The sequence below is a fragment of the Daphnia magna genome, linkage group LG10 (assembly GCF_020631705.1).
Source record: "Daphnia magna isolate NIES linkage group LG10, ASM2063170v1.1, whole genome shotgun sequence".
Classification (NCBI taxonomy): domain Eukaryota; kingdom Metazoa; phylum Arthropoda; class Branchiopoda; order Diplostraca; family Daphniidae; genus Daphnia; species Daphnia magna.
The window spans coordinates 1,909,838-1,935,643 of NC_059191.1; the positions used below are offsets into that span (position 1 = coordinate 1,909,838).

Here is a 25,806-nt window from a genome sequence, read left to right on the forward strand (position 1 = left end):
GGCATTTGTTTCCTGTATAAATAATAGTTTGAATTTGTTGGCATATCTACTTATGCACCACAAACAAGGTTATTAAGGGATAAATTGATACCGATAGCATGTTAAAGTTGGTGTAATGGAAAAGCGTTGGACTGATGTTCCGGTGGTCAAGGGTTCGATCCCCAACCAAGTCCCTACATATGTTCACGGAAATAAACTCAAAATTGAAATATATGTAAAAGTTTTTATTGTCCCTCCATCCACCCACAAATCCACCACAAATTTTTACATTTCAATACAATACATTACAAAACATACATAAATAAAACTAACCCGTTGGCTGCCACGCCACTAAATCTACACTAGCTACATCACTATCGAAAGGATAGCGACCAAGGGAGACCTGTCCGAAGACAAGTCCGGGCTGATATGATGATGGAAGCCGTTATGGGAATGCACACCCCAGGCAACCACCACCACATCTAGAAGAGGGAAGTCCCTACTGGTGCATTGCCTCGACGATCGACTTTGAGCCACACGGCTTGTGCAACTGTCCCACCCATGGCATATAGACCATTGGGCAGAACAGCGCTGCCGGACCCTAACAAGCTTTAAAAAAAAAGGGGATCAAAGTGGGTGGCAGCCAACGGGTTAATTAACACTACATAATTGCACATTACAAAATACAACGATACCACAAAGATGATGATGATGACAAAGAAGATGACGGGGCGACTAAGAGGCGATGACGGAGCGACGTGCGAAGCGAAGACGGGGTGACAGGCGAGGCGAAGACGGGGTGACAGGCGAGGCGAAGACGCGGTGACAGGCGAGGCGAAGACGGACAAGGCGAAGACGGAGTGACGGACAAGGCGAAGACATGTGTTGGCTGGCAAAGTAGAAATAAAATTTGGCTGCTGAAATGGTGATTGTTAACCGTTGACAAAACAATATAGAGGAATGAGGCCGCTTTTACCGGGTGAAGCGAGAAAGGGGCGACGGGCGAGGCGAAGATATGTGTCGGCTGGCAAAGTAATAATGATAAGACTGCTGAAATTTTGGTTGTTTACCATTAGCAGCACAATATGGAGGGGTAGGCTGGCTTTACCAGACTGAAACTTACATGAGATGAGCAAGCAAAGAGTATATGAATGATGTGAGGTATTCCAATCCATCCAGTTGGTAACACAACATATGTTGCACTTGTCAGTACAGCACTGACAGGATATGATGAACCGATAAAGAGTAGCAGAATGAGGTGATGGTATTCCAACCCATGTGATTTTTGTGTCATTTGTAAACTTTCTGTTCGTTCAGCATCCTTTAAAAAAAAGTTAGTGAAAACGTTTCACAAGCTACTTTTTTAAAGCAGAATCATACCAATTGGATTCTGATTGTCAAAATTAATACCTCACAATGAGTAATAGATTTGCATGATGGAAAGCAAATGTAATAGATTTTGGATTTGTCAGCTGGCATAGCTGATCACAAGATCACTCATTCCACACAAAAATAATCCAGTTAATGTGTTTCACTTAAACAACACACTAAAGAATGAAAACACTGAACAGTAGACATCAAATCATTCGATTTAATCTCCCTTTTCAATAAGAATGTATAACAGTTAACAAATATTGGAACACGGTTTCACACGTCAAGCACGGCAAAATACTGAAGCACATCAGCGCCATCTAGTTTTGTGATTTATAACACAAAAATACGAACGTTTTTAAAAGCGTAGAGCGAGGGAGAAAAAGTCAATCGAAAGGTTACACCAGAAAATCAATTGGCGGCCGAATTAGACAGTAAATAGTAAAAAAGCACGACCAATAGCATATGTACATGTTAAATTTTCGGTATCTTGGAGCTGTGAGCCTATGATGTTCAACAAATCATCTTCATTGATGGCTTATTTATTGGTTGCGATTGTTTTGTCGGTTTCTGCATTGTCCTCATTGTGTCCCGAGGAATTCCTTGATGAATTCTCCTTGATGCTGCAGGAATTCATAGTTGAACGCGAATGAAGTATAAGTGGCAAAATTCACGTTCGCTGAGCCATAACAGTCCAAATCAGTCTTTCTTTTCGAATAACTTATTAAGTTTAAGCCACTGGCTTACTCTTTCCTCTTCAAAGACTTCTCGTACTACAGGATACCGATATACATCAGTTTTTTTTTACCTAAATGGATAACAATGGATTTCATTTTGTAGCTCGAGAAACTAGTTCGTAGGATTACCTTAGGATTTTTGCAATGCCCTTGGACTTGAAGCACGAAATAGCCTCCAGTATATTCGGTTACTGAGATTCTAAACGCCGCGTAGTATATTACTGCATTCTATTTTGGTTTGAAAGACTGAACCGAAGGCCGTTTGTTTTTCGTATTTGTTGAATCATCCCTCTATGTGTCGGATGCTTTACTGACCGTAATACCGATGCCGCAAGTAACGAACGACAGCAGCGCAATCGTTTCGCTTTCGCCTGCCATATCTGCTTCGTCGTCATAGTTTATATCAACCATAAATTTATTAGCCTTTGCTGTGGTTATCTAGTTCCCTTTGGGCACTAGAACAAGAAACACATCACCACAAGTAGAAAACCTAAAAATGGTGTAACTTCAAGAGTAAGTAAAACCTTTAGTTTAAACCAGCTCTTCCTGACCTTCCCGTGATTTGTTTTGCTCTCTACAAATTGTACTAATTCTTTCTTATAATTTTCTTCAGCTCTGCAAGGTGTTGGGCCCCATTCTTGAATGCGTTGCGCCAAAATCTAGACAGGGATTTTCTACAAATATCTTTCTTTTTTCCGCAACCTTTCAAATAATTTTACCTGATATATACGAGTTGGCGCCAATTTTTTTTTCCGTTCTGGTTACTGCAGTATTTACTCCACGGTACCGACGCATTTACACATTGTGGTCTATAACAGCGGATTAGCTAAAATCGTTTTAAGCGAATGGGTATGTAACATGTGTCGAAGCAATTTATTGAATTGACTTTTAGTCCTTGTGTGCCAGACAATCTGCCTAACAACTTCTTACACACTTCGTTGCTGCAGAGTTTTCGATCTCACTTTCACCTTCCGAATCTGTAGACGGGGTATTCTCTTTCGGCGACAGTTGTCCTCAGAAGTAGGAAAAGTATGATGTCGTCTTTTTGCCAATTCCTGGTGTGAAAATAAATTTAAGAAATCAAGAATATTCAAGCAAATCAATGTGTGTAACTTTTGGTTTGTCGAATATCGAGATGGCTGACTAGCTGGATCAGGGGTTTTCTTATCGCAGGCTCGGCTCCCATATCATTACATCATCGTAATATTTGGATTTATTCAAAACCGAAAATTTGATAAGATCAAATTTAATACAAAATATACCTTGTGGGAAAAAGTGAAACAGACTCGGTACTGGCACTGCTAACATGGTTTTCCTCGACGAGTCACACTTGCTGCAGTTATCTACACAATAACAAGCAATGCATTACCCAGAGTGGCAGTATTTTGAGACAGATAATATTTTTTGAATTTTTTTTTTCACTTTCTTTGCTGACCTACCTTCTCACATTTTCCAGTTTTTTTTTCTGTTTGTATTTGAAAGTTAAGCTATGATCCCTTTGCCTGCATTTCTATTGTTGTACCAATTTTTCATTGAAATGGCAAATGCAATACAGATTTATATTTGGTGCATAGAAAAACTTTCTAGTGCAGCATGGATCCTCCATAGTGTTATCTTTATTTAGTAAAATGACACATTATAATTCAAAATAATTTTTTTGCTCTACACAAATAATTACCTATGCAACCTTCATGGTACCATTCCTTACAGAAGTTACAGGCTGTTCAAATGCAATCGATCCGCCTTGCCAAGGACTGTCACTGTTGGTATATCTGGATTTATCTATGTTTCTAATCACAGTTCTCTCAAGGTATTGAATTGTGGGATCATTATTCAAACTATGAAAATCTAACTTCGTTATTAGGATTTAAAATTAAATTTCTATCGATGAGGTGATAAAGATAAGACCCGAATAGATACTAGCATAGAATCTAAAGGGAATTTTACAATAACAATAGCAAGTAAGCTAATTCTTTTTTCTGATGTTAGAATTCTTTGCTACCAAAACAATGGTTCTGCACAGTTTTAAATGCCTGTTAGTAGTACTTTTCATATGCTTATTACCTTCACAAAGTCCAAGAAAGTCATTAATTGAACCTTAAAAATCAATTAATGAATTAATATTAATAATTAACTGATCGCGATCAAACTCAAAAATCGCGATCAAACTTCGTTGTGTCACTTTCTGGACGTCTTATACCCGGGCGTAAAACGAGGATAGGGTTAGCAGTTTACCATCGTAGAGGACGTCTATCATATAGCCAACCGTTTCGGTGTGATGGCACCGACACAGAACAGCAATATTTTGGGTGCCATCTTCGACCACGTAGGAAAGTTTGGTACACCAAGCGTGTCAACTATGAACGAGTTGATAAAACCGGTTCCACACCGATACAAAAGTTCATTCTGTATCATGGTTGTAAAATCAGCAACATGCTAACATCTCAGCAACTGAACAGAATAAAAACACTGAATAACAAAAACACAAAGTTGTGTTGCAAATAGCTTACAGGAATGGACCAAATAATGTGGTACTGCAGATTTTCAGACTCAGTCCTTCAGGAGCTCATATAGTGCTTCAGCTTTTCAGAACCTGTCAATCCTCGGTCGATCGGGAGCAAGACCTACCCTTCCCTGTAACTAGTGCCTTCTAGTCTCTAGAGTTGAAGGGCAATAGAGGTTTTTCTATTTGGTTCGTGTAAGTAGAGGGAAAAGTCCGTGCGGCTAGTCGACTAGTGCGCACCATGGCGGGGGATAGCCGAAACTTGCTGCAGACTTTGCTTGATACTCTGATAGTCTGGTAACCGTGATTTTGGAGAAGAAGCGAGATAGGGTTCTTTATGCGAAATAACAACAATTTCTTGGAATGGACAGAGTTTTTAAAAATCTGTTATTACTGCCATTTGAAGTCAAGCCGGAAACCTCCACATCTAAGGTGAAGTTTATAAACCAATGGGTTGCGCGGATAATGAATACTATATTTCCGATTGATCACATTCGTGCACATCACATAATCTTTTCTGTAACGTCATCCCTTTCCAAAATAAGAAGTGATAATACAAAACTTTCGTGACACATTAACGGTATGCTGTAACGAACCAGTTGCAAGCTGTTGCAAGTTGCCAGTGTCGTAGAAGGCCGTAAAAACTGGTGTACACTTAAATGATCCTGCAAAGAGATTTAATTTAAACTATACCGTTACTAGCAACGCTAAACGAACAGTGACTTGAATTCTCATGGCGAACTAACCATCGAAAACAAACGTACAGTCATGAAGGCGTATTAAATCATAAAACTGTTAGACCGATATATGTATAGTAATAATTGAAAACACAGCGAGGGAAAAAAGAATCCAGACTTGTATACATGGGAAGGAATGTCAACAATAAATGTATGAGCTAGTTGACATTCCAGCTACTTTCTTCAGGTCCAATATCTTCAAAGCTAAGGTTACTGACGCCTGCGTCATCACCAACCACGTCGATTACCGGCTCGCAGAGATCATCATGGTAGTCTAAGCAGGGGCGTACTATTTCTCCAGCTGCCAAATGGCTATGACGAATCACTTCAGCTCCAGATTTTCTACCACTGATGGACGGTGGTGTTAAGGTTGTAAATGGAACAAGACCGAAAAGATCCTGACTCTTTAATGGTAAAATAGGCACCGGATGGTCTAGATCCGCTGCAACGTGAGGTCTCTTGTCGACGAGTGGCGGTACATTCTCGTAACGATGTAGACGACGTTTCTCTTTCAAAGCAGTAACAGAGTGAACAGTTATGTCACTGTTGTTACCGTTTTTCTTGGGTGGCAGCTTAAATGGTGCTTTGGCAAACACATCTTCTTCCGATGTGACAAATTCTTTTTTCTCCACATTGCGAATTCTAACATAAATAGATTTCAACGATTGTTTCGTGACTGAATTGTTAACACTCTTTTACCTGAAAGGCAGCGGCACTAAAGGAAGCCGGCCTGTTTTTACCGCGGCTCTTGGCAATCCAGAATGAAGACTGTCATCGTCCAGCTCATCGTCGGCCAGTAAGGGTCGCTCTCCAAAGGCGTGACCAACCAGAGCGTCTTCCATGTTAGAGGTTACTTGGCCGGCAGGTTTTCTTCTGCTGTTTGAAGCTTTGGGCTCGCCTGACTCCATACGGACGCTATCGCTCTCTCCGTGATAGACGGATGAGCTAATCGTTTCAGATTCTTCGTCGAGATTTTGTCGAGATCTAAACACATGTTTTACAATTAATGAAAATTCGTGAAATGGTTTTAATTTTTTTTTACCGTCTCTTTGGTTGTTCGTCTGCTTCCTCATCTGAACAGCAATTCTTTAGATCAGTTGCCGAACCGATCGAGTCTTCGTCGGTTAGTTTTTGTCGTGCAGAGTTCTTGTTTAGCCGTGCACCAACAGTACTGCTGGCACCTTCTTCAGTTTCCTTTCCGTTAGAATTCCGACCGTCAAGTCGCAATCCCCCGATTGCTGCATCACCTTCTTGATTGTCGAGTTCATCTTCGGCGTCAGAATACCCGTAACAAAACAGCTTCTCGTACTTGGAACGGTCCTCAGCTGGAGCTCGGACAAACGGTGGAGGTGGCGGCGGTGGAGTTACTGTCACCGCCGCCAATATCCCAGCTGGCGCAGGTTCCACAACTATCTGTCCAGCTGCAGACCCGTTTCCAGCTGAGTTAACCTTGGAAACTAATTTATCGACACACATATATGCACACAATTAAGTTTACACCTGAAATCAATCCGGGTGCGGCAAATGCATGCTGAATTTATACATCACGTGCAAACTCTTCCGCCTCCCCCTCTGCGCATCCTCACCACAACTCCAAATAACCGTATGATTAAAAACTTAAAAGTAAACAATAAAAATAAAAAATAAAAAAATTAACCAGCCCCTGACCATGCATGTGAGTAACTCATCGATAAGCCATTGTTTTTAAATTGTAATGCTGTTAACACAACCTCAAAAAGTGTGCTGAAATACACTGTTCTTTTGGTTTTATTTGTTCGGCAGACCAATAGCAACAACAATTGAAGCGGGAAGAGGAGGGTGGTTATATTGGGAAGCCATTGTGTTATTATCAAATTTCCGGAGGGGGAGCTGGGAAAATCAGATTTGATCGGCCATACGAGGATTTCGCTTATTTGGGGGGAGGATAAAGTTTTGGGGTGGTAAGGGAAAAAAAAAAGGGTATGATTAACGATTATAATGTATATGGAATGCGGCTAAAGTTGAAAAAGAAAAAGAGCGCGGAAACAAATTATGTGATGTAAGTTTGACTAGTGTGAACAAAGGGAGAAGGGACAAAAAGGCGGAATAGCTGAATCGACAAGAGGCCCGGGCAGTAAATATGCGCCAGTTATAATGGACCAGCTTAAATCATAATAGAGGAAAAAGGACGACGATATCCACGTTAATGATTGGCTGGAAGACCCAAAAGAGTTAATATACTTTATAGAGTTTTGTCTAAATGACAGAATTAGTAGAAGAAAGTAGGAGGGGAGGGACAGGATTGGAACATGGAGGGAGTGTTAAGTCGCCGAGCATAAATTTTTACGGTGGTAGGGAGGGGGAGGTTTCTTTAAGTTGCACGGGCATGTTTTACTTGTTCTTAAATGCTTTGTGTGTATGTTTAATTACCTCCATCAACGACCGTCACCGGTAACTTTTTTCGACCTGGGAAAAGTAGCCATTGTCGGGTGTGATAAAAGCGTGGAAACAAATTGGAAAAAAATCGAGAAAAAAAAAAAAAAAAAAAAAAAAAAACAGAAAAAAAATAAAAGAAAAAAATAAAGAAAAAAATAAATAAAAAAATAAATAAATACATGGTTTGAAAGCGCGTGAAATCTACTTTGTGCAAAATAACAATTTGAAACAATGATTACCTGGTGGAAGGCGGAAAGGGGCCGCTCCAAATGGATCTTCTGCCGCAGCAACAGCTTCTGGGGCATTCATAACTAAACTCTCCCTGCTTTTTACATTGACTATACCTAAGTGACAAAAACTATAGACGACCTCTAAGCACATAAAAACATACGAATTCCACTTACTGCTTTGCGAACCTCGACGGATTTTATCAAATTCAGCACCAAACAAGTGATCTTCATTCAGCTGGCAAAAGGGTGATGGGTCGTCAAAAGGGTTCCAGACGGCAACATGGCCTACTAGAGCCGTTCCATCAGCAGTTGCTTTCATCGTGTCAGCATGTCCGAATGATTCACCCGTCACTTGAGGTGGAGGCACGAAAGATTTAAGAAACTGGTTCGTTTCGTCAGCGTAACTCCTGTGAAAGAGACAACAGTTGAATTCCGTTCTTTAATTATTTGATATTTAGCATTTTTACTTTGTGAAAGCCGAAGTGTCGCTCATATTCCTGCGATGTCTATGGTGCGAGGTCGGTGACGCAGGCGGGGTCACCGACGACGATGGAGGATCAAGCGAGGCTGTCCGCCCAGCCGATGGATTCAACCTAGGAGCGCTACTACTAATAGATGAGCGCTGAGCAATGTCGGTTTCTTGTCGTGAATCAATGGAGTACAATGGATCAGCCGATTGCGTCTGGCTTGTCTCTCGAAACTCAACCGGTGTCAAGGCGGAAGGGGGAAGGCTGGCTGGTTGTGGTGAAACAGTTGCAGTCGAAGTTTGGGGGCAACAAGGAGCTGTTGTTATATTCGCAGCTGCAGTTGGATAGCCATAACCATAGTTGAAATAACCTTGACCAGAGATGGTGACCGGGCTAGGCTGGGATGTTTCTATAAAAGGATCTTGCGGGAAAGACGGAAAGAGTTCTTGTACCGAAATTGGATTAGCTGGTACAGTTGGCTGAACAAGAGTAGGTTCAACGGTGGTAGTTGGCAAAACGCGTCGGGCAGGATTCATGCTATTGGTAGGCAGTGGGATTTGGCCAAGAGTACTTGTGATGGATGAGGCCTTGGGTCTTTGGCGAGGAGTGACGGTAGTTCCACCTTCTACAACAAGTGGCTGGTTGTTCATCACCCTACTGGTTGGTATATTCGGTGTGGTAGATGGCTTAACTTGAGCAGGTCGCGTGTCAACAGTGGGAAGTTGATCTAATTCGAGAGGCACGCTGTGGAGTAGATTCACGACGGGAGTTTCACCTCTGCCGGCAAGTTTAAAGGCGGCATAAGAGACTTGATAAATGTCAGGCCTGCGATCAGAATCGGGGTCGAGCATGTAGCGTATAAGAGAAATTAGCGATTTGGAATAGCGATGGCCTTCAGGCAGATTAAACTGTCCGTTCTGGATAGCTAGTGTTGATTCACCAAACGGCAGTGTGAAAAAGCAAAGCTTATACAAGAGGCAGCCAAGTGCCCAAATATCTGCTTTAGTGGTGATGGATTTTCCCATGTACAGATCTACCATCTCAGGCGACCTAAAAATTTAAGTTTAAACGGATTCAACCTCTTTAATTTTTTAATTTTATTTTCGTAATGAGGCATTTCACTTACCTATATGACAGTGTCGTGTATTTCTTAATTTCCTCCTCAACTACCACCACACCCATTGTGGATGGGTTAAGAACCTTGGCCGTAGCTGATCCGAAGTCACATAGAACGTAATGTCCAGTATCGTTGAACAATATGTTTTCTACCTACGAAATCGTAAAATTGTATAGGTTTCATGAACCACCGCTTTAATTTTTATTTTAGGTACTTTTAGATCGCGATGGATGATGGGGGTCTGACAGTGGTGAAGTCTGGAAACTGCTTCACACATATCACAAAAGATGGCCATAACTTCTGGCTCTGAAAAGCCTGTTTGCAGCCTCTCATTCATCAGCTGGAGGACATGAGTCTTGTAAAATGGCATCAGGAGCAGCACTTCATAGACCCCATTGCTTGATTGTGTAATACTTGAATCTATGTACCCAATAATATTCTTGTGCCCATTTAATGTAGAGACAATTTGAATCTCTCTTCGACAAGCAGCTAGGTCATGGTCATTGTTGACATGCATCCGCTTCAAAGCATACCGACTACCATTTGGTGCCTTAACTAGAAAAACAATTGCAAAGCCACCTAGACAGAAGAGTTTTTAAACATTAGCAATTAAAGTAAAACTAAATGAATTAGATACCAACCTTCAGCTATAATGTCTTCTACAGTTACAGAAAACTGTTTTCCCACTTGAAAGACCTTTCCAACAAGGCCCTGGCCACCTTTAGACTCCTTCTGGGAAGGGTCAATCTTTGTCTCAATTTTTGAGAACAATTTCTTCATGGTTGATTATGTACAACTTGGCTACAAATTTAATACAAAAACTATACATGTAGTAACGAACACAAAAAATTCAAGAAAAAATTGCAGACGGGTATTGCGACACAAACTTACAAGTTGAAGACAAAGAAATAATCCAAGTTACACGGTCAGCACGGGCGTCAAACTGTGATGGAAGATTTACAGCGAAGAAGACGTCATGCGAAATAAGTTGAGTATTATCGAGCAGAGTTCCAAATATTGTATCAAAGCTGCTCGTCTTCCGAACGGGAATTTGCTCGTTTTTCCACCCCCCTACAAAACCTGTCAGAAGCTTCAGAAAATTCTCGCTCCGACAAGTTAGCACTGCAGTCTCGTTGCCTAGCAACCTTATCCCGCAGACGACTTCAATTGGATTTTTATTTTGGAAATTCTCTAATTTTGTGTTCGTTTTTCGGTACTCACGTGTCCCAAATACCCGAAAAAGTTACAAAATGAGATATGCCCAGATTGTTATTGGTCCAGCCGGTAGTGGAAAGGTAAAGAATAGTTAAACAACATACATAGCTTCATAAATGGCATATGCTTAAGATATTGTTTCATTACTTGAGACTAAGTCTAAATCTATCTTTAACAATCTGTCATATTTGTTATGTCGCCTTTTTTCATTTTATTTCACTGTGTTATACGTATTTATTTTATATCTCCGCACAAAGTAGGTCAGTTTAGATATCTTCATTAAACTATACTCTAAAAACTTTATAGCCAGCTATCAGCATTCCAAACTAATGAAAGCATGATCTTTTTCAATGAAGTCTACATACTGTGCTGAGATCCAGCGACATGGACAAGCCACCCGACGAAATATACACATTGTCAATTTGGATCCTGCAGCTGAGGCCTTTGATTACAAGCCGGAGATCGATATCCGTGATCTTATCCACGTCGATGACGCGATGGAAGACGAAGAAATGCATTTTGGACCAAATGGCGGTCTCGTTTTTTGCATGGAGTTCCTTCTAGAGAACTTACCGTGGCTAGAGGATCAACTTGGAGATGATGACGATGACTATTATATTTTCGATTGCCCTGGCCAAATTGAGTTATATACGCACCTAAACGTTATGAAGAAACTGATGGAGGCATTAGAATCGTGGAACTTCAGATTGTGCGCTGTGTTCCTCTTAGATAGTCATTTTATGGTAAATTCTGCATCGTTCATATCAGGAGCGATGGCAGCTCTAAGTGCAATGACCTGCCTTGAAGTATCTTTTGTTAATGTTCTGAGCAAAATTGATCTACTCAGCAGAGAAAGCCGAAAGCAGTTAGATAGGTAATATTCCTTGCGCCTTGCACAACTTATTTTCCAATGTTTTTATTATGTTTAGGTTTTTGGAGCCAGACGCAAAAGATTTGTGCGCAGATGAATCATCTCCGATTTATTCAAAATGGCGAGAACGGCATCGATATCTTACGGAAGCGATTGGCCGGGTTTTGGAGGATTACTCTCTAGTCAAGTTCGTACCCCTTAACATTAGAGACGAAGAAAGTCTTGCGAACATTTTGTTCACGGTAGACAACTGCATTCAATATGGAGAAGACAGGTATCATTTTAAATATTATGAACTAATTCAGGCGACCAGACGGTTATAATAATGTTATCTACATTTCAGGGATGTTAAAATGGAAGATTTCGATCCTCCCGAGGACGAAGAAGAGGGCAATGATGATGGTTACGAAGAAGGAAGGGGATAATTTAATTTAATACTTGTTACATTTTCTAAAGAAAAATACAAAAGTCCCATTTTGGAATCCGTTATGCAGTCTTGTTCTTTTGGGTCTGTATATTTGTAGATTAGTTTTACGCGCATTCCATTTTTTTTTTTTTTTTTTGCTTACAGTAAATTCCAAGAGAATATTGTGTTGGTTTTCACGACGAAGCGCTATTCGACTTCGACTGCTGCTTCTTCTTTTGTTCTTCCAAAAAATTACGGAACGATTGATGACCAACTCTGTCATCTTCTTCTGTGAAATGAAGTTGTTTTAAATATATTTTTCATTTCCCTACCAACGATATAAACCTATCAAAATAATTCAATACCATCGTCGTCTCCAGGACGTCCCTCCCGCTCGTCATCATCACTACTAGACTCTCCACCTATCGCGTGGCTCCGTAAGAGTATCTCATTACTTTGGCTGACATATCGTCCAGTGGTAATCCCCAGCTTCCGACTTGATTCCTGGAAATCACTTTCAAACTTATCTTTTTGGCGAGTCTTGTCTTTGGAACGCGCTTCGGCTTGAAGTTTCTGTAATCGATCATGTTCTGGACAGTAATCCCTTCAAAATGAAAATAATGTTAATAATAACTTAAGCTAGATTTAATCAAGAGGTACGTTTCGTATTCGATAACGGCGGCATCGACTGCTGCAAGAAATTCATCGAATCCTTCTCCAGTCACAGCAGAAAATCCGACGGTAGTGAGATCCTTATAGAATTCATCTAAAGTCAAAGACAGTGACCGCGATAGATTAGCATTGTAGCTGCTATCACTGCTCAAAGCCAATTCAAATGCGTCGAAGTCCGTCATCCATTCTAGGGCATAGTCATGTTTCACAACATCAATCTTGAAAAAGAAAACAGTCAAATATGATTGTTCACCTTTGAGATGTTTTTTGTGTGCAATATAATGTATACAATTTACCTTGTTCATGACTACAATAAATGGAAGTCTCAGTTTGTAGAGAATGGAGCATGCATAAAGCATATTTGACATAAATGTTACAGGACTGACACTTCTAACAACATCTATGACATAGACCACCACTGTTGGGAAGAGAGCAGCTAATGTTTCTGTGATAATGGTTCCAGAAGCTGACCAGGTGAAAACTTCAATCTGCCCTGGTGTATCAAAAATAGCTAGGTCTGTATTGGCAGATCTTTTCTCAACCAGCTTAATAACTTGATCAAATTTGGTTGCAAACAGATTTAATGAAGTAACAATGCCCCCATTAGGGCCAAGCGAGTATTGCTTCATTACTTCCTGTGAAAACAAATATTTTTTAAAAGTAGCCAATGGTTGAGTGTAGCTCACAAGACTTGAATGTGTTTTAAGTGTACCTTATAATTGACTGTGTCTCTTATGTCAATGTTAACTGGATAAGGCACTTCTCTGCAAGCTGGATCTAAATTAATCACATAAGGTGGCTTGTTTCTCGCATGCAAGCGAGATGTCAGCTGTTGGACAAATGTCGTTTTCCCCGAGCCAGCCATTCCCAAAACAATTAAACAGACTGGTTTTTTATGCCTCTCCAGCAAATTTGTACCAGCTACGGCATCATCTTCTTCTGTTTTTGCTGTCGCCATTGAAATGTCTGCTATTAAATCTTTAGTTTAGAAAAAAATAATAATTCTAAACTTAAAACTAAAAACGGATTAATAGCTTGAACACAAAAACGTGTTTGAAATAGAGTCTGCAACTTCCCAATGAGTTTGCTACAGCTGCTCCCATTCCTGAATTACTGCCATCTGTTAATGACTTCACAAACAAAAGAAAAATGAAAATTTTTTAGCATTTTTCGTCTGCTACACAAAGAAATAGTGAAGACTGTCACGTGTGGAGCAGAAAAGAAAACATTGTTTGGTTAATCGTTTGCTAGTTTGAGACAGAAATGGCCCTTACACTTTCAGATTCGGAAGAAGACTCCTTTTACGACGGTGAAGATGATGAGATGTCTGATGATGATGTATGTCAACCTAAGCCTACAGAGGACCAACAATGTCACGAGCCAAAGTTGAACAAGCATCTCCAACAACTTCAAAATCGATTGGGTATTCCATGCAGTTTTCTCCTCGTTGGTAAAAATATGTAACTTACTTTTTCTAAAGGTCTAAAGGATCTAAAAAACAAACTTGCAGCTACACAAAGTAGTACACTGCCTGATCCTCCAGTTGGCAACCCAGAACCCCTTATTGTTGTATATAATGATCCTCGAAAACGGAAGAAGCTGAAAACAAAACCAATGCCATCAAATAGTACAAATGAACTAGGAGATAATCTTCCAGAACCTGAAGAATTCAATCTCATTAAGGCAAAACATGATGTTAAAAAGTTTACAATTAAAGCTTTAAAAAAGTCAAGCAAGAACCAAGCTCAAATAGCCCTTGCAGTGTCTCTGGGAGCTTTGCCTCCAAAGCCAATGGCCACTAACTACAAATTGTTGCAACATTCTAAGAAAAAAGAGGCAGCAAGACAGAAAAGGCTGAAAGACAATGAGCATATCTTTGCCACTAAATTGCGATTAACAAATAAAAAGAAAGGACCCAGGAGGGACAAAAATAAGGTGGTCAACTTTGATGCCAGATTTGGAAAATATGGCCCAGGGCTTAAAAAGCAAATGAAAGATGCAAAAAAAAAGAAAAATTGATATCAATGGGAATACAATTATGTTTATTAGTGAAATTTTCATGTCAGGCTTTTCTTCTTTCATATAGATTCCAAGGGGAAACGTCTGGTTTCTCTTTCAACGTTTTATGGAAATGTAACAGCTAATCTTGCTTCGCGTTATTTTTTCGTAGTCTTAGTCTTAAATCGGTCAAGCACGCTTGGTTTGCTTTCTGGCTTTCTTGGCGTAATAGTATTCCGAACCAAAGTCTGTTTAGTCTCATTGGCAACTATCGAATGTTTCTAAAAGAATCATCACATTGTTAGGCATAGAACGTTAGAACAAATTAAAAATGAAGAGGTACCTTTTGTCGTTCCTGTTGCAGCCGTTGTTTAATGCGAAATTTATTAACTGTCTTCGCGTTTTTACGTGGTTTAAGATCAACCTTTGGTGGCTTAACAAACTAAGAAACAAAGTGAAATGGTAAGCAAAACCGTACACAGGATAAACCATTCTCAAACATTCCAAAACCCATTTCCATACCATATATTTGGTCTTCTCTTCGAACTTCTCAAGCACTGCTTGCCGATTGACTTCACCCAACTCGAAGGGGTCCAACGTAATGAGCTCAGGTTGAATCTGTCCAACAAGTAAAAAAAAAAAAAACCCAATGTTTTGTTGAACACACAATTCAAGATGTGATTATCCTAACCTTTTCAAGAAGTGATTTGACTTCTGCTTCTGTTCGCTGGCTTTTGGTTTGGAAGGGGTTCGCTTCTAGAGCATCAAAATTGGGCTCGCCAGCTCCAGGTACCAACATACTGCACATACCTCTCGCGTGACCCACTCCCAGCACGTCCTCGTAGGGGCAAAATTTCAAGCCCGATATCGAATTTCCGACGAAATGTTTGAGATAGGGTTCCTGGACAGTTTTAGTACAAATGTCTTGATAGACCTAGAATCGAAATCCGTAGCAAAAGGCATGATAATTATTTATTATTTTTTTTTTATTTTTCAAAATTCACGAATTGATATTCCAAAAGATTACCTCAACAATATTGCCTAGGGAGACGGCCAATAGTCCTCTTTGGCTGAAAGTCAGATTCGAAGCTCCGGAGGCCAACTTATATGATTGAAGGCAATTATAAGTTCTCAGGTCCCATATTTTCAGCGACGAATCAACGGATGACGTTGCCATATATCGGCCAGTTTGGTCGACTGCCACCGAACGCACGGGCTGTCTGTGGCAGAGCATTTTGATGACAGGTGAGACGAAATTTGGCGTCCACATCGATACTGTGCCCTTTGAATGTCCGCAACACAGGACAGCATTGCTAGGATTTTGGCACAAGACATCTAGTCTTCCAAGATGAGTGTGAGTTCGTTGAACCATTTTCCCAATGGAAACATCCAGCCAACTTAAAGTTCCGCTATCGTTCTAATAGTAGTAAATAAGAAATATATTCAAAGAAAAGGTTACAGTTGAAAATGCATTGTGCTATGCTTACGGTAGTAGCTAGCAGGAAGTGATATGGAAGGTATTCCATCTTGAGAACATTATTCAACTTTTTGATGCAGTGAACTTCAATGCCCTGATTGTCATAGATATAGGTCCAATTCTTCTGGGCTATGGCAAATAAAGTTTCATTATGCAGCCAAGCCACATCATGAACTGATTCCATGACATTCATTTCACATGTCAGCTCCTTGGTGACCCAATCAAATGCAGCAACATGACCCATTCTTCCACCGATGAGCATTTTACGTCCATTGCGCAAGTAATTGATGGCATAAGGACCAAATTGCATGGACAAATCAAACTGTTTAGTGGCACTGGTGATGTCCACTGAACTTTTGATCTCCACCTGAGTTATATCTGCAGTAGATTCACCTTTGCCAGCCTTCAAAAAACCAACTTCTTCTGGCAACAAGATTTCTGATCTTGCTGTTAGCTTGGTAGCATACTTTACAACCTTTTCTTTTTTCCTAAATTCCATTTTGTTAGTGTGGGTGGTGTGGAAATGATCATCCTTTTGTGATTTGAAAGAATTTTGGTTTGATGCAGATTTTTTGTTTTTGAGCTTTAGATTTGAATAATCATTCGTTTGGGATGTGAACGAATTTCGCTGATCTATAGGTTTCTTGTTTCTGAAATTGGGAAGTAAATGCTCATCCTCCTTGCACTTGAACTTTTGTTTCAGACTCTGTTTTGAAGGTGACCTCATTTTTTTCTTTGTCTTATCCGTGCCCGCTTTAGAAGAAATCATTCCTAAATTAAAATTGTCACCTTCTCAAACTGTGATTAATTCTAAATTTTCGGGTTCACAAATCAAAGACCACGAGCACGTGAGTAAAACAAAGATCGAAACTTCAGAATCCAGAGTTTTTCATTTCGTCTGCTCTATTAGCCGGCGTTGTCAGGTTTCTGTAACGTTCAACTTTTGCCAAAAGTCTTTTGGGTTTGGCCCCGCCTACCCGCCTCCGCCTTGGCCAGTTGGCCGTTTGGGATTTTGGGTTGTCCGACCTGGTTCGACTTGTTCGGTTGCTCCGCTCTGGCAGAGTCATAGATTACGTGACTAATAATTCTAATCTATGACTCTGGGCTCTCAGCTGTCAGCTCTCACCGACTCACTTCCTCAGTGATCATGCTGTGTTCTTTTGAAAATGAAGAATGAAAATGGAATTGAATAGAATTTTCCCATTGTATATGAAGGTTACGTTGAGATGTGTATTTGAATTATTATTTTTTTTTTTTCAACGCCTTGTATAGTTTCCACTTCTGTTTAAGCTCGGTTTATGCTTTCTAATCAAACAGTGCATGGGAAGATTACTCACTGTTGAGAAAACCATAAATCCCCAGAAACTCGCCAGGTCTTAGAGATCTTGGTCGCCTCGTTGGATACGCCAAACTGAAAGGCAATAACAAAGTACGGGGAACTATTCTCTTTCATTTCCAATTAACAAAGTCCATATCTTTGTCCAAAATAAAACCAAACTACACGCGATCCAGCCTTTGATAGTTGGACAACATTTGGCTGAAAACTAATCCCAGACGCATTTGTTGTATTTAGAAGCACTGTTAAATGTTATACAAGTTTGTCAGTACGTACTGATTTATGGCTGCAATAAATAACGAAACAAACAGGGATAACCAAAGCTGTACGCTGCATGGGCTAATGCGCACAAACGTATTGAAAGTCAATATATTGTAAAATGTATATAAACGTAAAACAGTTTTCAAACTCAAGATCAGTAGTGGAAAAGTGATCCTTTTATCTATTTTTGTGGGCTGCCGATCGATCGATTGGAGATATCGAGTGCTGGCTATAAAATGGAGAATCTAATTTCGTTCCAAATGGCGCCATAATTTAGAATGCACTGCTGCTGCCTATAGACACAGTATATTATGGAACATCGAATTGACAAGGAAAGACAAAGTAAGAATAAGAAAATTTCTGTAATGCCCCGGTAAAGACTTCCGAGATATAGATATTTTTTGTTTTCTTGGACTTTTTTAATGTGGGAGAATGAGGGCAGAAGAGGTTTCATGTCATTTATTCGATCTTAGCAGTTCCTGAGGGGCCGTTTGGCCGACCACTAGAACCGCGTTTGCCGAGAAATTCACTGCCCATGATTGCTCGTTTGCCCAAAAATTCACTACCCAAAAGAGCTCTTTTGCCGAGAAATTCAGAGCCAATAACACGACGATTAAGGGCGTTACTATTCCACTTGTTGTTGTTCATCCGTTTACCCGAAAGTAAGATAGCGCCCAGGCCACGTTTATTTAGGTTGACAGCAGGTGCTGTTTCTTCATCAATATGTTGATCGTTGGTTGGGGGTCGATTCCACTTGTGGAGGCATTGGCAAAGCCAGTCTTCGTCAATTTCATCAGAGAATATCAGATCGGCACATAGATTTTCGATTGCCCGTTTGCCTAGAAATTCGGAGCCGAGTCGTCGAACCGGACGAATTGGCAGTAATCCTTCTTCCGTGACTGAATTGCTCCCATCGTCAGCACGCCGGCAGCGTAACACCAATTCATTCCAATTTTCTATAGCTGCGAATATGCCATAGGTTAAACAAATTAACTTACAGGCAAACCAATGCACGCAAATAAGTACTTCCGAATGTAAGAAACAAAAACAAAAAATGTCTATCGTAAGAATTAAAAGAAAATCAATATCATTGACATGGAAGACTAATTCACCACAAGGTAGGCCTATATTGGGATACCATTTGCACCGTAAAGAGAACTCTCCAAAACTTATATACGTATTATCCTTTGATCTTTGTAGAATGGCATGTTCCACAAAGTATAGAACGCCAGTCATTGTTTCGCTCATTAAAATGTTGATTCATATGGACTTGCTGCTACATCGTAGGTCTTGAAAAATAAAAAAGCTTCTTAAAGCGTGGGACGGTCCCCTCGTTAACCATTCTTTGAGCGAAAAGAAAAAAAGTGGCAAAGCGCTGCAACAGGAATCCGAACGCAAATATTCAGATGAAAGCGGATAGGATCCAACAACTAACTGCTAGCTACGACCAAGCCCCAGTAAGTTTACGATGACAGATTATTAATTTCTTGAATTTACGCTGTAGCAACAATTGGCTAGCAAGAAAAGCTCTGACTCGTACGCGGCTAATTCACCATGGCAGTGTAAAGTTACGGAAATTTGTCTCTTATAAAAGCGCCCCTATTCAAGTCATCCGCTATTCTCCGCCTCGTTCGTTTTAAAAAATCATACCCTAACGGATGTCTCCTAACAAAAGAAACAAAACTCCTGAACACGGCATAAGGTTAATAAAGGAATAGGTCAAAGTTTTCGTTCGTTCGCAAGCGCGGATGACTCTTTCCATTAATATTCCATGCAGATGGTGTGGGGTGTTGTTCCTGCAGATTACACACTTTGGTGTGCAGCTTGGATGTCCTCTGGCAGCGTAGCCTACTAAGTTTGACTTCTCCCGGGACACAAAACGTATACAATTGGGAAGATTGCGGAGAATTCAACTGTGTCTCTTTGAACAGAGGGGGCGGGAGCACGACACGGCGTGAACCAAAACAGCAACTTCTTCTCATATCTTTCAATCGTATTTCATCCCAGCAGAGATATTAATCATAGCATGAATAGCATTAAGCAACTTTTGGAAACGTACGTGATTGTTCGTCAGCCGTTAGGATGTATCCGCTGGACATGCTGAGTAGCAGGAGCAGAACGGGAATGGCCAGCATACGGTGACAAGCGCTATGATGTTGAAGAATGTCCATTCTATCCGTGTCACTCTGTTTTGTAACGATCGGTTATTCTGTGGTCAATGTATGAGTTTTGAAGCATAAGCACAACAACAAAGAACAATCCCGAAGCCCTATTACTTTGCATCTATTGATCAGCAAAGGACGTCAGCTACTCTGCCTAAATAAGGACCTGCCGGGCAGTTATTCTTGATTGAAATATCAACCGGGCATCTCTTAAAAGGGCCTCTCACTCGACGACCAAACTTCAGTGTGTTTATTAGTATCGAAACTTGGGCTGTAAGGGAGCACTCTAAGGAATCACACACGATGTTTTTTTATATGTCAACCAGCACATTACTCAAGTTTCATACAATGCTGCCCCCAGAACGTAAGGGCTTCTTTTATCTATCTTTCAATAATCTCCATTTAAGAATGAAATCATTGAAAATAGATAAAAGCTGCACACAAATTCTTTTTCGGGATTCGAATGAGAAAAAAAATGGAGGTGCAATGCGATACGAAGAGTTACCTTGTCATTGAACAATTTCTTGTTAATTCCTCCCACTCTGTTCTTCCAACAAAAAAGAGTGGGCTGAATTTTCAAGAGTTGTGTAAGACATGAACACGACACCAAGTTCCTACTTTCACTGTAATAAATATTGGAATTCTTCAATACTGTAGGACTCTAATACAAACGGAAACCGTCCCACTCTTGTCACCTTTTCAGCAGGAACTTTCATTTAATAGACATAAAGCAATATGTTTGTCGAAAAAGTAACTTTGTTACACTTTTGTACGCGCGTGGAAAAGCTAACTATAAGTCGGAACCAAGAAGACTATAATATGTTCTTACCTTGTAATATGGCGAACAGGGACTAGTAGAATGATCCGCCCAGGAGGTTCTTCCGTAACAATACTACACCGATGGAGTCGATGCGACCCAGTATTTATACGCTATAGCCAAACGGGAAGGGATATAGCATGTATAAGGTAGTAGTGTTGTACAGCCGAGGAGTGCGCTGAGAGGTAGGCAATATTAAGACATAGGCTCCACGCCAACGCGCGCATCAAGATTCTTAAAAGTTGACCAATTTTTGTTTCCGCCTTTTTTTCCAATTTCCTAGTTCATTCGACGGTTTCATAGCTTCAAATGTTAAACAGAGAAATAAGGCAGGGCTCGAATTTCGATTTTCATATAGAATTTAAGTAAGTAAAGTATGTGTTTCAAGTTAAAATTTGTACTATAATTGCCTTTACCTGTACGGAAGAGAAAACCTGTAAAGCAATCGATTTCGAGTTGATTTCCATCATCAAGTCATATGTGCAGTAAAATGTTTTTCTTGTCGAGCACGATGATTCGATTTTCTAGTTTGAGTGCGGTGATCCAACAGCTAATGATAAAGCAGATTCGTTCTCCTGTTCGTGATGCAGTTCATTTATCCATAAACCAATCGTTCGATTGGGGAAATAATATTTCTGAATGAACATTGCACGCGTTGTCATTGACAACGCCGACAACTATTCCTGAAACTTCGGGCAGGTCAATTTACAGTTCAACTAACGGCTGTTCCCGACTTCAATTCGGTAACCCAGAAATTCTCCAGTAATTGGTAGGGATTCGTTTTACTTTTCATACGAAAATGGTATTCAGATGAAAATTAAATAAAGTCCTTTCTGCTGCCCAGCACCAGAAATTAATAATAAGTTACACTTGCAGTTCCTAGATAGGATATAATGGATTAAGTGATCCATCTAGTTTTACGATAAGTCAATCACCTTAATTGATTTTTTTGATTTTTTTTGGAGTTTGATTCCAAATTTGGATTTTGGATATTTATGACATTGAGAAATGAAATTGTAGAATGTTCTTGAGTGCCATTTTATCTTGAAGAGTTGGACTAAATGCCAAAGATTCATCTCTTATATTCACTAGAAAGCCGACGATGCCATAGTTTCAAACGAGGTTTTCATACAACTAAGCTCACGTTAATAGTTAATGACAAAGCTCTGTAGTGTTCATGACGTTACCATTAACTTAACTTGACGCAGAGATCAAATTTGCAAGCTAGTCCTACCCATACTCGGATCTACATGGATGGTCACCCACAAGGCAACAACATCTGTTTTCTTTTCTGTAATGCGTGATTTGACTCTTGCTTCAAATCGGCTTAAATGCAGCAGTCTTTCTGAAACGTGCTCTAGGCGTCTTTACTTGTTCTACCTTGCTTACCAAATACAAGCCATTAATTATTCAAGACTTTAAAACTACACGCATAATGTTGGAGAACGAGGAATTTCAAACTTTATGGAAGTCGGACGAAGACTCGTTTTGCTGTTTCGGATTATTTTTGATTTCAAAATTGTTAGTAAAGACAACAGATAGCGCTGACATCCTTATCAAGATTTTTCTTTAAAGATTCATAGCAAAAACGAAGTCTTCCGTTGAGGCACACCGCTAATCCAAAATGTCAATTGCAAGTAACTAAATAAAATGGTGCTTTCTCGTCTTTAACTTAAAGTAATGACTTCTCTGAATTCACGTCAGAATTCAAGTTAGCCCTACTACAGATAGCTGTTGGTGCCAGCAAAACCGAAAATCTTCTTCGAGCTAGCCGATTCATAAAAGAAGCAGCCGATAAAGGAGCTCATTTAGTGACTTTACCTGAATGTTTCAATTCTCCTTATGGCACAGGTGCGTAGTACAGCAAAATTCTGAAAAAAAAGCAAAAACTTATTTCATACTGTATTTTTCTAATAATGCTATGGAGATGGTATTCTTTAGGATACTTTGCCGAGTATGCTGAACAGCTAGAAACAGGAGAATCGTGTCTGGCACTATCTGCAGCAGCGAAAGAAAACAAAATATACTTGGTAGGTGGCTCCATCCCAGAGAAGAAGGATGGCAAATTGTACAATACTAGTACTGTATGGGGCCCAGATGGTGGTTTATTGGCTGTACATCGTAAGGCAAGTACATGGTCTGATCTCCCCAGTTAACATATTTATTAATGGTTTACAACAACAACAAAATTCAAACAGGTTCATCTCTTTGATATTGACATTCCAGGCAAGATCAAATTTCAAGAATCAGAAATCCTGAGTCCTGGGAATGAGTTCACAAGCTTTCAAATGGGAGATGTCTGTAAGGTTGGAATAGGGATTTGCTACGATATGCGTTTTGCCGAACTTGCTCAAATCTATGCCCGAAATGGTAACGCTTATACAACACTAAAAGAACGTATCAAATATATATTCTTACCTTCTCTCCAGGTTGCAAACTTCTGCTTTATCCTGGTGCATTCAATATGACAACTGGGCCTGCTCATTGGGAACTACTTCAGAGGGGCCGTGCTCTTGATAATCAGGTAGTTTATCCCATGGTTTATCCTTATTTGAAATCGCACACCTGCACGTACTTCATTCGATTTGTGAATTAGGTCTATGTGGCAACGGCTAGTCCTGCCCGATCAGAATCAAGTTCTTACGTAGCCTGGGGTCACAGCTCGGTGGTCTCGCCTTGGGGCGAGGTAATTGCTACAACCGATGAAAAAGAAAGCATCGTTTACGCCGACATTGGTAGGCAATTTTAAATTCGAATTCAGAATTCTGACGTGTACCGTAACCAGGATTTTGTAACAATTTAGATTTAGACCACTTGCAGCAGATCCGCTCCCAAATACCAGTTACACATCAAAGACGATCAGACATGTATGAAGTAATACAGAAGAAGAATTAAGTCGTTCAACTGTGTATTCTACTAGATTCGAGATATCGCAAAAGCTATAAGGCTTGAGAAGAAAAGACTATAAACGTTCGGTGTACTGTAAAGAGAAAAGCCGATGGAGAAATTGAGGAATATTAACTGTACAGTACACATTCATTAAACTTTAATCTTTGTTTGATCCAATGAGTTTCTTTTGCTTTTTGGCTGTCTTTGCCATAATCTTGGCTAATTGCTTTTCAATTGATGGAGGTATGAGCACCGTGTCGATTGAATGGATAACACCATTGCTGCCAATAGCATCGGGGGCTGTCACCTTAGCTTTATCACCAATAACAACAGACCCTGCTCGATACAAATAGACTGAGCCTTTTTTGCAGCAGTAAATTTCAAATAACTCACGTATACCTTCTTTAATGGTGACAGACAGCTTAGAATCTTGCAACGAGTCCAATGACATACCGTCTTCAAGACCGGCACTGAACCAGCTTCCATGAGCGACGTGATAAAGCAGCACTTGGCGGAGCATCTCTGGATTATCTACCAAATGCTTCATGCAATCGGCAGGAACTTTAGCAAAAGCCCTAAATGCAATAGACACAAATGAGCGTAACATAAGCGTTCTAAACAAGTTTTTAAATTACTCGTCAGACGGGGCAAACAGAGTGAAGGGCCATTTAGCGTGCAACGCATCTTTTAGTCCAGCGATGGTGATTAGCTTGGTCAAAGACTTGAAAACAGGACACCGTGCTAATTCTTTCACAATGGTACCACCTCTCTGGTAGATGGAAACCACCACGCGATCGATGATGTGGAGAACGCCATTATGGGCGGTATAGTCGGCTGATGCAATGGGACTTCCATTAGCAGTAACAACATCTCCATTCTGTCACAAAATAGCTCATTAATTGATAAGTCTATTAGTCAGTTCAAAAATTATTAAACACCTTGTAAATATTGAGGCGAATGTCACGTTTGGATAGAATGGAACGGGCCAACAGGTCATTTTGAATTTCACTTGAGTGGATGAGGCCACGAGCTACATGAAAACTAAGAAGCTCTTTCAAAGGAATGTTGTTTGCCCACTTGGGAATGTTGAGAAAAGCTTCATTTGTTGGAGCAAATAGAGTATATTTTCCTATTATTGAACACAATAACATAATTAGTTCCTTGTTAATAACATGCATGAAAGAAATATATTTGTACCTTCATGATCAATGATATCATCCAAGCCTGTTTGTTCCAATGCTTTAACTAGAGTAGTCAAATTGAGAGATTCAGCCAAATCGACTAGATTTTTTGCCTCGTTAGGTTGTCCATGGAGTTCCCTTTCGACATTGGTCAGATTTTTCAACGTTGACGATGCATGGTTTGGAGATTGCATAAGGTAGGGCTTGCGTTTGCCCAATTCTTCTAGTTTCTTCTCAACTTCAACCGATGGTAGCGTGATCATAAAGACCGCTTCCATTGAATGTAAAATGCATAATAGCGTGACTATTTCGGTCAACATTTTACCATTTATAACGGAACAAAATTTTTATGAGATTACTTGCTTAGTGCGACTGAAAATCGACAATGACTCAACTTTGACAAACTTTTGTTTCTACGAAACTTGGAGTTGGATAACACTTCAATGTTGCCAGATGTTTTAATTTTTCAAAAGATCCGTTTTCCGGAATCAGAGTCAGAATCACGAAATATACAGATCATCCAGGCGATCCAGGGAAGGTGACTTCAGATTCTTCAAGAAAATCAATGAAAACGCTAATTCTAGAATTTTTCACATGAAATAAGAGACATCCAAGGAAGAGGCTGAATCATAGATTTAGGGCTCGGCCCCGCGACGATCGGGTACGATTTTGGCCGAGCCGCGCGGTTCCTTTTTTTAAAAAGGCCAAACCGGTGCGGATCGGTTTATCAATTTTTGGGAACCGATCGCACCGCGGTTTCCACGGTTTTACCGTGGTTTGTTGGGCCACACCGCGGTTCTTACGGGTCACACCGCGGTTTTAGACAGTTTACACAAGTTTACACAACAAGTTTTACACAGGTTACACAACAGTATAAGTCGTAAATTATGTGAAAAACCAGTTGTATTTTTGCCTACATCATTACAACAATTTTCTGAATCATCATTCGTCAATGTTTTCAATAT

General features: G+C 40.1%; 8 protein-coding genes and 1 long non-coding RNA gene across 20 annotated transcripts; 3 read left to right on the top strand and 6 right to left on the bottom strand.

Annotated features, from left to right (window-relative positions):
• Positions 1-284: 284 nt before the first annotated feature.
• LOC116931547 lies at positions 285-4,750 on the bottom strand. 8 transcript variants are annotated; one of them, XR_006651645.1, is made up of 12 exons: positions 4,598-4,750; positions 3,766-4,538; positions 3,527-3,701; positions 3,350-3,430; positions 3,201-3,266; positions 2,807-3,142; positions 2,639-2,746; positions 2,217-2,577; positions 1,390-2,158; positions 1,103-1,300; positions 956-1,003; positions 287-868 (listed from the first exon to the last, which is right to left on the bottom strand). It is a non-coding gene; the product is annotated as an uncharacterized LOC116931547 (long non-coding RNA). The 8 variants fall into 8 exon arrangements; XR_006651643.1 differs by having other exon boundaries at positions 2,807-2,913; positions 3,022-3,142; positions 3,201-3,430; XR_004399033.2 differs by having other exon boundaries at positions 2,807-2,913; positions 3,018-3,142; positions 3,201-3,430.
• Positions 4,751-5,044: 294 nt separating this feature from the next.
• LOC116931831 (AP2-associated protein kinase 1) lies at positions 5,045-10,631 on the bottom strand. Of its 2 annotated transcripts, XM_032939473.2 has the most exons (11): positions 10,448-10,631; positions 10,198-10,357; positions 9,771-10,135; positions 9,566-9,708; positions 8,440-9,489; positions 8,147-8,379; positions 7,982-8,086; positions 7,737-7,772; positions 6,370-6,784; positions 6,027-6,311; positions 5,045-5,969 (listed from the first exon to the last, which is right to left on the bottom strand). In XM_032939473.2, the coding sequence occupies exons 2-11, from the start codon at positions 10,334-10,336 to the stop codon at positions 5,486-5,488; spliced, it is 3,255 nt and encodes a 1,084-aa protein (XP_032795364.2). In that variant the 5' UTR covers positions 10,337-10,357; positions 10,448-10,631; the 3' UTR covers positions 5,045-5,485. The 2 variants fall into 2 exon arrangements, with proteins under 2 accessions (XP_032795364.2, XP_032795365.2); XM_032939474.2 differs by lacking the exon at positions 7,737-7,772.
• A 60-nt stretch (positions 10,632-10,691) lies between these two features.
• LOC116931834 (GPN-loop GTPase 3) lies at positions 10,692-12,129 on the top strand. Its single transcript, XM_032939480.2, has 4 exons — positions 10,692-10,851; positions 11,128-11,645; positions 11,701-11,916; positions 11,986-12,129. Exons 1-4 carry the CDS (start codon positions 10,807-10,809, stop codon positions 12,065-12,067), a joined length of 861 nt encoding a protein of 286 aa, XP_032795371.1. The 5' UTR covers positions 10,692-10,806; the 3' UTR covers positions 12,068-12,129.
• LOC116931833 (GPN-loop GTPase 1) lies at positions 12,057-13,822 on the bottom strand. 3 transcript variants are annotated; one of them, XM_032939478.2, is made up of 6 exons: positions 13,433-13,820; positions 13,017-13,355; positions 12,709-12,938; positions 12,414-12,652; positions 12,216-12,337; positions 12,142-12,179 (listed from the first exon to the last, which is right to left on the bottom strand). In XM_032939478.2, exons 1-5 carry the CDS (start codon positions 13,676-13,678, stop codon positions 12,243-12,245), a joined length of 1,149 nt encoding a protein of 382 aa, XP_032795369.1. In that variant the 5' UTR covers positions 13,679-13,820; the 3' UTR covers positions 12,142-12,179; positions 12,216-12,242. The 3 variants fall into 3 exon arrangements, with proteins under 3 accessions (XP_032795370.1, XP_032795368.1, XP_032795369.1); XM_032939479.2 differs by having other exon boundaries at positions 12,057-12,334; positions 13,433-13,822; XM_032939477.2 differs by having other exon boundaries at positions 12,057-12,337.
• Positions 13,823-13,884: 62 nt separating this feature from the next.
• On the top strand, positions 13,885-14,774 carry LOC116931835 (uncharacterized protein C1orf131 homolog). The gene is made up of 2 exons (XM_032939481.2): positions 13,885-14,143; positions 14,201-14,774. The coding sequence occupies exons 1-2, from the start codon at positions 13,984-13,986 to the stop codon at positions 14,737-14,739; spliced, it is 699 nt and encodes a 232-aa protein (XP_032795372.1). The 5' UTR covers positions 13,885-13,983; the 3' UTR covers positions 14,740-14,774.
• LOC116931832 (WD repeat-containing protein 46) lies at positions 14,742-17,107 on the bottom strand. Its single transcript, XM_032939476.2, has 6 exons — positions 16,206-17,107; positions 15,746-16,135; positions 15,410-15,652; positions 15,241-15,336; positions 15,062-15,160; positions 14,742-14,999 (listed from the first exon to the last, which is right to left on the bottom strand). The coding sequence occupies exons 1-6, from the start codon at positions 16,962-16,964 to the stop codon at positions 14,877-14,879; spliced, it is 1,710 nt and encodes a 569-aa protein (XP_032795367.2). The 5' UTR covers positions 16,965-17,107; the 3' UTR covers positions 14,742-14,876.
• Positions 17,108-17,740: 633 nt separating this feature from the next.
• LOC116931846 lies at positions 17,741-22,112 on the bottom strand. 2 transcript variants are annotated; one of them, XM_045179486.1, is made up of 5 exons: positions 21,707-22,112; positions 21,188-21,650; positions 20,784-21,074; positions 19,852-19,978; positions 17,741-18,754 (listed from the first exon to the last, which is right to left on the bottom strand). In XM_045179486.1, exons 4-5 carry the CDS (start codon positions 19,961-19,963, stop codon positions 18,252-18,254), a joined length of 615 nt encoding a protein of 204 aa, XP_045035421.1. In that variant the 5' UTR covers positions 19,964-19,978; positions 20,784-21,074; positions 21,188-21,650; positions 21,707-22,112; the 3' UTR covers positions 17,741-18,251. The 2 variants fall into 2 exon arrangements, with proteins under 2 accessions (XP_045035421.1, XP_032795388.1); XM_032939497.2 differs by having other exon boundaries at positions 21,188-22,112.
• Positions 22,113-22,266: 154 nt separating this feature from the next.
• On the top strand, positions 22,267-23,821 carry LOC116931843 (omega-amidase NIT2). Its single transcript, XM_032939495.2, has 7 exons — positions 22,267-22,408; positions 22,476-22,622; positions 22,713-22,897; positions 22,970-23,141; positions 23,201-23,295; positions 23,368-23,506; positions 23,575-23,821. Exons 1-7 carry the CDS (start codon positions 22,396-22,398, stop codon positions 23,664-23,666), a joined length of 843 nt encoding a protein of 280 aa, XP_032795386.1. The 5' UTR covers positions 22,267-22,395; the 3' UTR covers positions 23,667-23,821.
• LOC116931841 (transforming growth factor-beta-induced protein ig-h3) lies at positions 23,663-25,278 on the bottom strand. Its single transcript, XM_032939492.2, has 5 exons — positions 24,858-25,278; positions 24,599-24,789; positions 24,296-24,537; positions 24,060-24,235; positions 23,663-23,996 (listed from the first exon to the last, which is right to left on the bottom strand). The coding sequence occupies exons 1-5, from the start codon at positions 25,159-25,161 to the stop codon at positions 23,818-23,820; spliced, it is 1,092 nt and encodes a 363-aa protein (XP_032795383.2). The 5' UTR covers positions 25,162-25,278; the 3' UTR covers positions 23,663-23,817.
• Positions 25,279-25,806: the final 528 nt, after the last annotated feature.